This window comes from Eptesicus fuscus, chromosome 13, assembly GCF_027574615.1.
Source record: "Eptesicus fuscus isolate TK198812 chromosome 13, DD_ASM_mEF_20220401, whole genome shotgun sequence".
In the NCBI taxonomy this organism is placed as follows: Eukaryota; Metazoa; Chordata; class Mammalia; order Chiroptera; family Vespertilionidae; genus Eptesicus; species Eptesicus fuscus.
The window spans coordinates 37379236-37391850 of record NC_072485.1 but is presented as its reverse complement, the minus strand read 5'-3'; the positions used below and the strand labels follow the sequence as shown (position 1 = coordinate 37391850).

The 12615-nt window shown below is 42.8% G+C and overlaps 1 protein-coding gene across 2 annotated transcripts in view; it reads right to left on the bottom strand.

Moving 5' to 3' along the window:
• The window catches only part of INTS4 (integrator complex subunit 4), a 98746-nt gene that overhangs the window by 55939 nt on the left and 30192 nt on the right, over positions 1–12615 (bottom strand). For both annotated transcript variants that reach the window (XM_054725753.1, XM_054725754.1), the window contains exons 5-8: positions 9088–9273; positions 8448–8498; positions 4643–4731; positions 3644–3764 (exon numbers count right to left, since the gene is read on the bottom strand). In XM_054725753.1, the coding sequence (XP_054581728.1) occupies positions 3644–3764; positions 4643–4731; positions 8448–8498; positions 9088–9273 (447 nt within the window). The remainder of the gene's footprint in view (positions 1–3643; positions 3765–4642; positions 4732–8447; positions 8499–9087; positions 9274–12615) is intronic.

The window sequence follows — 12615 nt, the reverse complement described above, 5'->3', positions numbered from 1 at the left end:
GGTCTCCGCTCAAGGCTACAAAGTTTCAATTATAGAAGATAAATAAACCCCAGATACCAGGGCCTCCCCTTGGGTCGCCAGGGGGTGTGGCCAGCGTGCAAACCACCACAGGCCCCTCGCCCAGGCCGCCCCACTCCCCAAGGGAACCCCACCCTGATCCGGGACACCCTTCAGGGCAAACCAGCTGGCCCCCATCCGTGCACCAGGCCTCTATCCTAATAAAAGAGTAATCTGCAAATTGACCATCACTCCAACACACAAGATGGCTGCCCCCATGTGGACACAAGATGGCCACCACAAGATGGCCAGCAGGGAAGGGCAGTTGGGAGGGACCAGGCCTGCAAGGGAGGGCAGTTGGGGGCGATCAAACCTGCAGGGGAGGTCAGTTAGGGGTGACCAGGCCAGCAGAGGAGGGAAGTTGGGGGCGACCAGGCCTGCAGGGAAGGACAGTTGGGGGGGACCCAGGCCTGCAGGGGAGAGCAGTTGGGGGGGGACCAGGCCTGCAGGGGAGGGCAGTTGGGGGGGAACCAGGCCTGAAGGGGAGGGCAGTTAGGGGCAATCAGGCTGGCAGGGGAGCAGTTAGGCATCAATCAGGCTGGCAGGGAAGTGGTTAGGGGTTGATCAGGCTGGCAGGCAGAAGCGGTTAGGGGCAATCAGGAAGGCAGGCAGGCGAGCAGTTGGGAGCCAGCAGTCCTGGATTGTGAGAGGGTTGTCCGACTGCCTGTTTAGGCCTGATCCTACCGAGATCAGGCTTAAACGTGCAGTCAGACATCCCTCGAGGGGTCCCAGATTGGAGAGGGTGCAGGCTGGCCTGAGGGACACCCCCCCACGTGCACGAATTTCGTGCACCGGGCCTCTAGTCTATATATATAAAAGCCAAGCAACCAGAACAACGAAACGACTGGAACAACCAAAACGACTGGTTGCTATGACACACACTGTGGTGGCCAACTGGCCCAATCAGGGCCCCAATCGGCCCCTCCTCCTGCTGGCCCGTCCCCAATTGGCACCCCCACCCCAATCGGGGTTGGGGCCGGTCAACCATCTCCCCCCTCCCCATCCCCACACTGGCCCAGCCCCGATCGGCCCCCACTGGGGCAGGTCAGCCAGACCCCACTCATGCACGAATTTGTGCACTGGGTCTCTAGTATAATTTATAAGCAAGAAATACTGAAATCATCCAAATTCCTTATTATTCCATAAAAATGCTACACACATTTTTAGCAATTACCCCATAAATACTGATCACAGAAATAGGACTATCCTTGGATCTGTGTCCGGCACAGTCATGTCCAAAGTAATTAGCCAACAATTTTACCAAGACTGGCAGTGTTGGAAGCCCTCAAAAAGAAAGTGTCCAAAAAGAATCTCAGATTTTCTTGCTGTAATATTCACAAAATTTTATAGATACATGTATGTGTGTGTGTTTGTGTGTATGCATACACTATAACAACCCCTACTATCACACATAGAATATGTTACAATTTATAGTATCTCATTTGAGCATCATGACAACTCAGTGAGGTAAATATGAGAGATATCATAACCCTCTTAATAGATGAGGAAACCAAAACTAAGGTCAAGTGACATCTCAAAGATAACACAGATATAAAATAAGGCTATTATTAGGTCAACACTCCTTTTATAGAACAGTTCCATCTCTGAAAAGTTAACTTTTTTTTTTATATATACAAATGTACTCTGAATCCCCAAAGGCAAAACAGTAGAGTACCAGGCTAAAAGTCAGGAGATTAGTATCTGAAACCCATTCCACAACTTCCTATTTGGATTAGTTGAATTCATTTCTCAGAGCCTCAATTTTCTCACCTGGAAAATGGAAATAACAATATCTACCTTGCTGGGATACTGTGAAGAGTGAGTGAGATCATGTAAATGGCCTCAAAGTATCTTTGTCATAAAAGGTGCTTAGTAAATGGAAGCAACTATTTTTATTATTATTTCCTTTTATCCTTAGGCCTTGGCTACCTCATAAGCTAACAAATTTAAATAAAATTGTCTTTAAAATTCTTCCTAGCTCTGAAAGAATATACTTCTCCATTGGAAAGTGAGCTATTTCTTTATATTTTAAGAAACACTAGCATTTCTAATAGTGGGCTACAACTATCCCTACCTGTAGTTTCTCAAAATGTTTATATAAGTACTAGAAGCCCGGTGCACGAAATTCGTGCACGGAGGGGGGTTGTCCCTCAGCCCAGCCTGTACCCTCTCCAATCTGGGACTCCTGGAGGGATCGGGCCTAAACGGGCAGTCGGACATCCTTCTCACAATCCAGGACTGCTGGCTCCCAACTGCTTGCCTGCCTGCCTTCCTGATTGCCCCTAACCGCTTCTGCCTGCCAGCCTGATCAACCCCTAACCACTCCGCTGCCAGCCTGGTTGATGCTTAACTGCTCCCCTGCCAGCCTGTTTGCCCCCAACTTCCCTCCTCTGCCAGCCTGGTCACCCCTAACTGCCCTCTCCTGCAGGGTTGATCACCTCCAACTGCCCTCCCTTGCAGGCCTGGTCCCTCTCAACTGCCCTCCCTTGCAGGCCTGGTCCCTCTCAACTGCCCTCCCTTGCAGGCTGGGTGCCTCCCAACTGCCCTCTCCTGCTGGCCATCTTGTAGTGGCCATCTTGTGTCCACATGGGGGCAGGATCTTTGACCACATGGGGGCAGCTATATTGTGTGTTGCAGTGATGATCAATCTGTATATTACTCTTTTATTAGATAGGATAGAGGCCTGGTGCATGGGTGGGGGCCAGCTGGTTTGCCCTGAAGGGTGTCCCGGATCAGGGTGGGGTTCCCTTGGGGTGTGGGGCGGCCTGAGCGAGGGGCTGTGGTGGTTTGCAGGCCGGCCACACCCCCTGGCAACCCAAGGGGAGGCCCTGGTATCTGGAATTTATTTTCCTTCTACAATTGAACCTTTGTAGCCTGGAGCGGAGCCAAGCCTGCTGCTCCCTCTGGGGAGCAGCCATTTCTGTGGCAGTTAATTCACCTTCTACAATTGAAACTTTGTAGCCTTAAGCGGATGAGCCCAGCCAGGGTGTGCGGAAAGCTTTGCTTCCCCTGTTGCCGCCAGCAACCCTGGCCTGCTCTCTCAAGCTCCATTCTGCCACCATTTGTTTGAATTTGTTTACCTTCTATAATTGAAACTTTGTAGCTTGAGTGGAGGCTTAGGCCTGCAACGGCTATGGAAAGCTTGGCTTACTCTGTTACCTGGGAAACCTTGCTCTCTGTGGCTGTAGCCATCTTGGATTGGAGTTAATTTGCATGCTCGCCCTGATTGGCTGGTGAGTGTGGCTTGGCTGGTGGGCGTGGATTATGTAGCGGAGTGATGGTTAATTTGCATATTACCATTTTATTAGAGAGGATAACAGGCAACGTGTTCATTAAGAAAGTATAACGTGCAGGGCCGACGTGGCTCAGTGGTTGAGCGTCAACCTATGAACCAGAAGGATGTGGTCTGATTCCCAGTCAGGACACATGCCCGAGTTGTGGGCTCATCCCCAATGTGGGGAGTGCTTGAGGCAGCCAATCAATGATTCCCTCATATCATTGATGTTTCTATTTTTCTCCCCCTCTTCCTTTCTCTTTGAAATCAATAAAAATATATTTAGTAAATAAAGAAATAAGTGTAACTTACCAATAGCTTTGCAGCTTGAACTCGAACCACCCAGGATCCATCACTGACCATGTGACAAATTTTTCCAAAAGCATCATCAACTAAGCGAATTTCTTCATTAGAAGATGGGATTGGGACAATGCTAAATTAAAAGTAAAAACACAAAATGTAAGTCTAAAGCTTCAGGTTCAATAAACTGGGAATGATAAACAGCACAAGTAGAGATGATAATTGAATAATTAAAATTCTAGAATGATGAAATACATTTCATAGTAAACAAATGACTCTGAGAGTATAAACCAACCCTTTTAGTTGTGCTGCAAATTTTCAATGTCTTGAATAAAAATGTTTAACTTATCAGAGGTACAAAGGTTTATGAAGATACCAAAAACTAGCTACCAGAGTACTTTAAATCTCTGTTTATTCCCTATTTTCATTGCTGTCAATATAATAAATCTCTTAATAAATAAGTATAAAACATACTTGTATAATTGGTCCTAAAGAGAGAGGCAAATTCCAATCAGTCTTTTTTTTTTTTTAATATATTTGTCTCTCCACCTCCCAGAATCACTGTGAGAATGATTTGATTACTGCAAAAATGTTTTTAACCAGGAAAACACTACATAAGGGATCATTATCCTCAAACTGCCTAGTATCTTTATCTAGTATTTGTATTTACTAAAATGGGACCCAAACAATTTTAAAGATTTTCAAAAGGTGGGGTAGAGGTAAGGAGGAAGCTGCAAAACGCTCAAGACAGTCCCATCCTTCATTTAACTTTCATTTACAAAAGAGGAGGTTGGGACCCAGAGAGTTGAAATATCTTCCAAAGATACAAAGAAAGGATGGCAGAGCTAAAGAATCAGGACCAGATATCCTAATTCCTAGGGTCTGTACTTTCCCCCTATTTCACACTGCCTTCAAAAAATCTAACCAACTTTTTTTTTTTTTTTTTCTGGAGGTGGGAGGAGAGAATAATGGCTTAGCAATGAATGAAAGTTGGCTTACACCCACACTGACCTTTCAGGATAGAGCTGACTGACAACCCAGATAAGCTGGACTGCAGCACTGCGCACTTGTTCATAGTCATCAGAGAGCAATTTACATGCCTGCAAACAAGGATTCCAAAAGTCTATTAGTTTTGTGTCCCCCCAAGGTGATGTTTAAACTATTTTCACAATCAAGACAGGGTGGCTGGCTAAGGATGCTAATCATAAAACCTGTGGGTGGTTTTAGCTACTTGAGCCTTTGCCCAACAAAGAATTCTTGGCTTCTGTCAGCTGCTCTGTGTTCTGATTGAGCCCTCCCATCTCAAGTCTGGAAGCAGAACCACAGCCTGAGAGCACAAACGCCATCTAAAACAGCACAATTCCAGCAAAGCCTTCTGGGAGCCCACACTGCTGCTCTCAAAGGCTCAAACACCAGAGATGGTTTTTTGCCTATATGTGAAATAAAAGCACACATTTCTGATGGACAATCTTTCTGAAATAATTGCACAATTTTAATGCTAAGCTGCTAAGAGGCCAGATTTTTCTGTTTTACTTTGGCCTGAAATGGCATATCTCTACTCCACCCACAGTCATAGCAACACCCTTGACTTCAACAACATCCAGAACTACTCCATGTCTGAGATTTTAAAATCCTAAATTCCATGCTCTGACCAGAACTTGCTACTCCACCAGCTCTTTCATTTCCATGACTAATCTTAACCCATTACATCTACTCTTCAATACCACTTAACCTACTAAGAGGGTTAACTTGAAACGCAGGCAGATAGGGCAGGAGTCCAGGGGAAAACAAAGGCAGGAGGAACGTAGGCAGGCAGACACAGCAGTTTGAGCAGCCTAATCACAGAAACCAACCAAGCAGAAATAATAAAATGTTTCTGGACTCAAAGCGGGAGGCAGGGGAAAACAAGGGAGGGCCTGCAGCAACAAGGTGTAGGAATGCATAGAAACAGAGAAAGTTCAGCATAAGAACAGAGAAAGAACACATAGAAACAGGTAAAGTTCAGATTCATTGCTGGGCAAGAATAATTGAGGGAATCAAAGAGGTGACAACATGGATAGATATAGAAGCAAGCTTGCAGCAAATACACACCCCTGGACTACAAGGCTTTACCGGGCAGCCCATTACTGGGTGCCACTCCCCATGAGGGGACTCTCAATCTGCTTGCAATAAATTTTCTACACTTTTGCTTAAATCTTCTGGTCCACATAGCTCATTCTTCAGCGTCGTGAGACACAACCCCGGGAAAAACCCTTGGCTCACTGTTCTGGTTATCACTACCTATCCATTTAACCAGGGTTTCTCAATCTCGCACTACTGACAGTTTAGACTGAATAATTCTTTGTGAGGGGCTGTCCTGTGCATTGTAAGATGTTTAGCAGTATCCCTGGCTTCTACTCACTAGATGGTTATAGCACCACCCCTTCTCCTCTCCCCAGGAGTTGCAACAGTCAAAAATACCTCCTGCCCTAGCTGGTTTGGCTCTGTGGATAGAGCGACGACCTGCGGACTAAAGGGTCGAAGGTTCAATTCCAGCCAAGGGCACATGCAATCCCCCCCACCCCCCAGTAAGGGGTGTGCAGGAGGCAGCCAATCAATGATTCTCTCTCATCATTGATGTTTCTCTCTCTCTCCCTCCTTCCCTTCCTCTCTGAAGTAAAAAAACAAAACAAAACAAAAAAAACAACAAAATAAAAACACCTCCTACCCTAGCTGACCCTTCACCAAAATTTGACACTGTTAACTGTGAGAACCCCCTCCTGTCTTTTCTGGAATATGTTTTTCCTCTTCTTCCATAAGGCTCCATTCTAGGGCTGCATTCTTCTGTCTACCTTTTAAATGTTGGACTTGGCTCATAGCTCCATCCTTGATCTCTTTCAATCTTCTTACTCTCCCTGAGTATCCTCATGCCCCCTAGATATCGATGGCTCCAAATACCCACCTCCAGCTCTGATCTCTGCTGAACTCCAGACCTTCACAACTATTTATGGCCTGAAATTTTCCTCATGGTTGTTGTAACATCAAACCTTCAAACTCAATATAACCAAAACAATTCATTAGATACCTAACTGAACCTTATATCTCAAATACTCCACCATTACTCCATCCTCACACCACTGTGGCCCTCCCTCATCATTGCTTGCTTAGTATTAAAAAGAAACAGCCCTAACTGGTTTGGCTCAGTGGATAGAGCATCAGCCTACAGGAATCAAGGGTTCCAGGTTCGATTCGGGTCAAGGACATGTACCTTGGTTGCGGGCACATCCCCAGTAGGAGGTGTGCAGGAGGCAGCTGATTGATGTTTCTCTCTCATCGATGTTTCTAACTCTCTCTCCCTCTCCCTTCCTCTCTGTAAAAAAAATCAATAAAATATATATATTAAAAAAAAAAAAAAAAAAAGGAACAACAGGCCCAAACTGGAATCACTTGTGCTAAGCCCCACCAAGACTTAATACCTAACCTAAATACAGTTTCAGCTTCTCCCAAGAATGGAATTTTAAACCAATCAGTCTGGAATTTTCTGGTCAGCACTAATGAGGTAATCTGCCTGATAAGACCCCCTAAGGGAAAGTAACCTTACCCTAAGGCAGTGGTAGGCAAGCCGCGGCTCTCTTTGGCCCCTTGAGTGTGGCGTGGCTCGGCCCCTTGAGTGTGGCTCCGCGTTAGAACCACTTCTTCAAAATAGACTCGCCCAGGCCGAAAACCGACTTCTGCGCATGGGCCACAAAGTTTCAATTGCACTGGATGTGCGCGCCCGCACGTGGTATTTTGTGGAAGAGCCACACTCAAGGGGCCAAAGAGCCACATGTGGCTCTCAAGCCACGGTTTGCCAACCACTGCCCTAAGGGAAAGTAACCTTGCCCAAAATAATCCACTTTTTAAATTTCCTTGCCCCATCTTCTTTCTGCCTACAAAAACCTCCCACTTTGTACAACTCCTCAAAACATCCTTCTGTTTATTATATGGGATGTTGCCCAATTCATGAATTACTAATATTCAATGACTCCAATAAGATCTTTAAATATACCTGGCTGAATTTGTTTTTTAACAATACTTAACTGATACAGTCTTATGCCACTAAACATATCAATCATCTGGTTAACCTTTCTTCCTCTGAGTCCTTACTCGTCAAGTTTCCTTTAATTATTTGGCTTCCCAATAGTTTTCTAATAGGGAGAGAAGGGGCCAGTTGCGTCAAAACAGCCATTCTGAACTCATTCTACTTCATTTTTTTAAAGAATAAACTTGGTATGCACATCAGTAATAGGGGCTTGGCTAATGATCATCTTCCTCTGAAAGATAAACCCACTTGATAGACTAACAAAATCTGGTCTCTGAGCATGGATTTAGATTGCCTGTCTCTAGATTCCTACAATTATACTATAAATTCATTGTGCCTCTCTTTACCAGTACTACAATAATCATTTGATAACTTTTCATATGATCCTGGGTCTTGGTCATCCTCCAGTTTGTTAAGTGTGGTGCCCAGAACTGACTTCAGGTTTAGCCCAAGCAATCAGAGATCAGCAAGATTAGCACTTTCCTTATTCTGAACACTACACTTCCCTTTGTACACTCTGATATTTATAATGCGCTACCTAAATCCTCCTAAAAGTCCTTTTCATATAGAGTAGAGCTATTCAATTACATATCCCCATTTTCTTCTTAGAATGTATGTTTTGAATACAACCTCACATTCATCACAATTAATATTTCCTCCATTAGCTAGCTGAAGCTGTTTTCAAATCCTGACAACCAATATGCCACCCTCCCAGGTTCATACTTCCCCTTCCTTGCAGATAGTCATTTAAAGTACCTGATTATAAATTGTTTGGTGTAATTTCAGTCCTCTTTCATGAAGCTGCAACTATAAAATAAAGATACAGTTTAAGTATTTGGGGGGAAAAAAATCCCCATTTCCAATGTCCCCCACAATCTCAAATACTGTCCTGCATTATATCAGATTAACATGGTTTCCATTAGCCAAAATCAGTGCTATCTATATAAATAAGAAGCCTGGTCAAAAGACTTCTTAGTAGACATATTCAAACACTTAATAAATCTAACCCAAGGACTCTTCCAAAGGGATATTAGAAAAATATGAAACAATTATAAGAAGGCTGAGGAAGACATGATTAGCACCATTTCCTCCTAAAAAGCACCCCCCTCACACAACCTGAACTACTGGAAAACAATATGCAGAGGGGGTGGTGCTGCCATGTTTCAGAAATACAAGTGAAAGCTACCAGAGAAGCCCAAAGAAAAGCACACCTGTTAAGCAGAAATGTGTGCCTTTTGAGCCCTGTGATGCCACCAACACCTTCCTGAAAAGTATGGGTAAGGTGTATCCTGGGGGGATTCCGAATGTATCCAAGGCAGCATTGGCCATGTACAAATGAAAACAGACAAACAAACAAATAAAACTATCCCAATTTAGTTCCTGTGATCATGTTTACCATGGCTTTTATAGCTGCTGTTCTGACACGCGGGTCTTGGTCGCTGAAGTAATCCCCTATAATCTTCTGGACATCTCTGATAGCTAGGCCTTCTGCATCCTTTGTGACACTTTTCTCCAAAGAGCCAAGATTGCCAAGTAATTGCAGGCACTTATTTCTTACACCATGGGAAGTATCTGTCAGGTGCTATAAAAACAAAAGAGAGAAAAAAAAGGACATGACTAAGTTATCTTTAAAACAAAACAAAAAAAAAAATCAAAAACAAAAGCATCCTATCAGCTTTAGGAATGACTTGGAACACTATATTCTCACCATAGCCTGTATAGTATCATGTTACTTAAGTATGGTCTTCCAAAAAGAATCATAAGTCCTTAGAAAATAAAAAATAAGACTCCCTTTTGTTCATCACAGTAGTCCAATCATACTGCCTTGTAAAGGTAGGAGTGGGTACTTTAAAATTGTCCTCTAGCCCAACCAGTGTGGTTCAGTGGTTGAGCATCGACCTATGAAGCAGGAGGTCACAGCTCGATTCCTGGTGGGAGTATATGCCTGGATTGCGGGCTCAGTCCCCAGTAGGGGACAGGCAGGAGGCAGCCAATGATCCTCTCTCATCATTGATATTTCTCTCTCTCTTTCCCTCTCCCTCCCTGTCTCTGAAATCAATAAAAACATATTTTTAAAAAGACTGCCAGTAAGAGGTACATATGGAAGTATGTATAATTGAAATAACATGATTTACTTTTTTGTTGTTGTTAATACTCACCCCAGGATATTTTTCCATTAATTTTTTTTTTTTTTTTTTTTAGAGAGAGTGTGGAAGGGAGGGGGAGAGACAGAGAGAAAAACGCTGATGTGAGAGAGACACATTAATTGGCTGCCTCCAGCACATGCCCCAACCAGCACTGGGGATTGAACCAGCAATCAAGGTACATGTCCTTTGCCGGAATCAAACCTGGGACCCTTCAGTCCGCAAGCTGATGCTCTATCCATTGAGCCAAACTGTCTAGGGCTTTTTATTTATTTACTGCACATTGAAAGGAAATTAATTAGAAGAAATATTTTAATATTGCTATCACCCTTTCTCTACAATAGAAGTGTCAACCAAATTCACAATCAACAATGACAGATTGAAACACATGTGTGCGATTGAAGAGCTTTACTAGTGTATGTATTGCACATGCATGAATCAACATTTTTAAAGTAGAGGCCCGGTGCACAAAGTGGGGTCCCTCAGCCTGGCCTGCACCCTCTCGCAATCCGGGACCCCTCGGGGGATGTTGGGGAGCCGGTTTCCACCTGATCCCCACAGGCCAGGCCGAGGAACCCCACCAGTACATGTTCCTTGCACTGGGCCTCTAGTATGCACATAAGATCTTTGGTTAATCTCTTCCCGCCCTCCCTCCTCCTCCCTGACCTCTGAGATTCATCAGTCTGTTCCATGTTTCCATGCCTGTGCATTGAGCATCTGCCCTCTGGTGGTCAGTGTGCATCATAGCTACCGGCCAATCGGCCAGTTGCTTAGGCTTTTATATATATAGAAGATTGGAGTGCACGTCATATGTACCAGCCGGCTGATCAATTGGTCAGATGTACGGTCAGTCACTTAGCCTTCTATAGATATAGATTGGATTGGATTTTGTCAAATACTTTTTCTGCATCTATTAATACAATCATGTGTTTTTGTACTTTATTTATTTATTTCATTTATTATTTTTTTAAATCCTCACCCGAAGATATTTTTCTATTGATTTTTTTAAAAATGCATTTTTATTGACTTTTGACAGAGAGGAAGGGAGAAGGATAGAGAGTTAGAAACACTGATAAGAGACAAACACTGATCAGTTGCCTCCTGCATGCCCCCTAATGGGGATCATGCCCACAACCAAGATACATGCCGTTGACTGGAATCAAACCCGGGACCTTTCAGACCATGGGCTGATGCTATATCCACTGAGCCAAACCAATTAGAGCTCCATTGAGTTTTTTTAGGGAGAGTGGAAGAGAGAGGGAAAGACAGAAAGAAACATCCATATGAGAGAAACACATTGATTGCTTGTAACCTGCAAAAGCCCCAACCAGTGTCCAGGCCAGGGAGGAGCCTACAATTAAATATATGCCCTTGTCCGGAATCAAACCTGGGATCCTTTGGTCCACAGGCCAACCCTCTATCAAACTGAGCCAGACCAGCTAGGGCTTTTGCACTTTATTTTTTATGGTGTACTACAATAGTTTATTTTCAGATATTGAACCAACCTTACATTCCTGGGATAAATCCCATTTGGTCATGGGGGTATAATTCTACTTACATATTACTGGGTTGAATATGCTAGTATCTTGTTAAGGATCTTTGCATTCATATTCAAAAGACACATTGATCTATAGTTTGCATTTCTTGTAATGTTTTTGTCTGATTTTGGTATTGGGGTTATACTAGCCTCATAAAATAAGTTGGGATTTGAACATTTGGGACTGAGCTTTTCTTTGTAGGTAGGTTTTTATTTTGTTTTGTTTTTTCATTTCTAATGAAAAATTCAATTTCTTGTCATGGATCTATTCAGTTTGTCTACTTCTTCTTGAGTTAGTTTTGGTAATTTGTGTCTTTGTAGAAATCTGTTCATTTCATCTAAGTTATCTAATTTATAAGCATACACTTGTTCACAGTATTCTTTTGTAATCTTTCTTATTTCTGTCAGGTTTTTAGTAATGTTCTCTCTTTCATTCCTGATTCTAGTGATTTAAGTCTTCTGGTTTTTGTTTTGTTTTGTTTTTTGCCTGGTCAATATAACTAAAGGTTTGTCAATTTTGTTTATCTTTTCAAAGAACAAGGTTTTAGTTTATTTCTTTATTGTTTTCCTATTCTCTATTTCATTAATTTCTGCTCTAAACTTTCTTAGTTCCTACCTTCTGCATGCTTTAGATATAGTGAGCTCTTCTTTTTCCAATGTCTTTAAGGTGGAAGTTTAGATTACTGATTTGAGATCTTCTTTTTCAGTATAGGCACTTATAGCTATAAATTTCCTTCTAAATATGCCTTAGCTACATTGATAAGTGCTGGTATGTCATGTCTTATCTTCATACATCTAGAAATATTTTTTAATTTCCTTTTTTATTTATTCTTTGACCCATTGGTTATATAGGAGTATGTTGTTTCAATTTCCACATATTTGTGGGTTTCCCAAATTTCTGTTATTGATTTCTAATTTCATTCAATTGTGGTTAGAGAACATACTTTGTATTATTACTATCAAAAGAGTGCATGTTATTATATGCAAATAATATCGCAAGGCACACTGTGTATGACAAAAACCACTGTCAAAATGGAATTAGGCATTAGAAATAGTGACTGTGGCTATGAATCTTAAATAGTCTTTATTTTTAAACCTTTTTAAAGATAGGTTTTTACTGATTTCAGAGAGAGGAAGAGAGAGATAGAAACATCAATGATCAGTTGCCTCTGGCATACCCCCTACTGGGAATTGAGCCTGAAGCCAGGGCATGTACCCTAACCAGGAATCGAACCATGACCTC